The sequence below is a fragment of the Rhizophagus irregularis genome, chromosome 9 (assembly GCF_026210795.1).
Source record: "Rhizophagus irregularis chromosome 9, complete sequence".
NCBI classification, from domain to species: Eukaryota; Fungi; Glomeromycota; class Glomeromycetes; order Glomerales; family Glomeraceae; genus Rhizophagus; species Rhizophagus irregularis.
The window spans coordinates 5,109,343-5,111,542 of record NC_089437.1 but is presented as its reverse complement, the minus strand read 5'-3'; the positions used below and the strand labels follow the sequence as shown (position 1 = coordinate 5,111,542).

At 27.0% G+C, this 2,200-nt stretch overlaps 1 protein-coding gene across 1 annotated transcript; it reads left to right on the top strand.

Moving 5' to 3' along the window:
* Nucleotides 1-275: 275 nt before the first annotated feature.
* OCT59_030166 (uncharacterized protein) lies at nucleotides 276-1,548 on the top strand (the record flags this gene model as incomplete). Its single annotated transcript, XM_066146487.1, has 5 exons — nucleotides 276-483; nucleotides 551-681; nucleotides 757-927; nucleotides 1,001-1,363; nucleotides 1,438-1,548. The coding sequence occupies 5 exons, from the start codon at nucleotides 276-278 to the stop codon at nucleotides 1,546-1,548; spliced, it is 984 nt and encodes a 327-aa protein (XP_065995127.1).
* Nucleotides 1,549-2,200: the final 652 nt, after the last annotated feature.

Here is a 2,200-nt window from a genome sequence, read left to right as displayed (position 1 = left end):
TTTATCCTTATGTTCATGTGTATATGTTTTTATTTCCTCAACTGACATAATTATTACTAAGAGAGTTTCTGCGGTTCTGCTTAATGACTGGTACGAAAATTTGCATGATGTAATTATTGAATATTCGAAAGTTTCTGTTAATGACTGGTACGAAAAATTGCTTGATTTGGGTTTAAAGAGTTTTTTTTTTTCATAAATAATGGTCAATTTTTTTCCTTCAGAAATATTTTTTTTTCTTAAATTGTAAGAAATCCCACTTTTTCAAAAGTATCATTATGGAATCAGGAAATAAATTGAGAGAGTCCTCTCGTAAGAAAATTGAGGAATTGCTAATCGAAGGGAATCATAAGCGCAGTGATAGAAGTCAAAGCCGAAGCAGAAACAACAGCAGTAAAACCAACATCAACACCAACGAAACCATTAATGACGAAGTTAGCGTTCTTCAAACTAAGAGATGGCTTCCTGCAAATTCAAAAATTGAAGGTATTTGCAAATATTTAAGAAATTAATAAAATTATCTTGTAATTAATATTTATTGTAATTATGGTAGATCGATTAACAAAGATTGAAAATAAAATCGATACTTTAAGTAAAGAAATACACGAGTTTAAATCCGAGTTAAAAACTTTACTTTCTGATAAAATAAATTTGTCATCAAGTGTTAAAAAATCATTTATAGCGGTAGGAATATCTTTGAAATATTTAGTTTTATTATTTATTTACATTCTAATTATTTTGAATTTTGACTAATTTTAGGATGTTGTGAAAAATGTTTCGAAATTATTAATAAAAGTATCAATTTACCCAACAAAAGATGAATGTTATGGAGCGGTTGAAGGATATTTAATACTAAACCATGCGAGTTTTTTCTCTAATTTTACTGAAGATGATTGGAACGCGTATTATAACGAGAATATACATAAACAAGTAAGTCCTTATTCGATAACAAAATGTTTAATAAAATAAAATAAAATATTAAGTATTAACTTTCTTCGTAAAGTTAACAAAACAAGTACGGTCCATAAGAAGAACATTGTCCTCGAAATCAATGGAGGCTATTTTTTCTATATTCGGATCCCGTTTACCATCTATAAACACAAATGCCGGGCCGTCTGAAATAGCAAAATGGAAGAGAAAATCCGAAGTTAAAGATTGTTTTGAAGGCCTGTTCAAAAAAATGAATCCCAAAGACAAAAATTCGTCGATTGTTTTAGCAAGCGTTATTGACAGAGTCCTCCAAGGTGGCAATTCTAATGCAGAACTTGCATATGTTCTTGCGACCTGCTCAACAATTTTGAACCCACATCATGACGAAATAATGTTGAAAAAGAATATCATGAAACAAAAAGTTAAAAAATTTTTAGTAAGTTTGTAATTTTGTAGTAGTATTTAATAAAATATCGTTTCATGGCTAATCAATCATATTATTTTTTAAAGAAAAAAATCAATAATCAAACGGCCATAAAATATTCCGATTTTGAAGATAATAACTATGAGGAAGAAGAAGGTGGAAATGAAACTGAAGATGATGAAGAAGATGATGTATAATAAGGTGAATTTTATATGCATAAGATAATTATATATATGTTTATTTGTTTTAATAAATTTATTATTTTTTTTTATTGGTTTGGTAGGACTGGTGAATATATTAATAATATAACAAATATTACGAATTAGTAATTGATATGTACAATTTCAAAAAAAAAATGCCCCCACTCTTCTAAATTTTATAAATTACATTTATTTGATAATCATTTAAAAGAGCATCTCCTTCAAAAAACAAATCAATAAATTTTACGTTTTTGCGATTAATTTGTATATAAAATTTTATTAATTTGAGTTTTCTCATTTGGCTGATAACTGTTAAACAAATAAAAGAATTTTTATACATGAAACACAAAAAATTATTTTGAATTTGATCGTAATTTTGTTAAAATTCATAGTTACAATTGATTCGTAAATTGTTCTATTTTTTATTGGTTAGACTGGAGTTCATTGTCTGATCGGTCACACCAACTAATATCAAAAATGCTGATCAAACAACCCTGACTAATATATAATGAGTTTGAATTTTATTTCACTCAGGAGTGGTATCATTAGATTTTTTATTCTGTGTATGCATGCTTATGTTCGAAATTATACAAATTTTTTATCGTGCAAAGAAAAACTTTAATGTTTATTTGTTTCCATGTAAGATACG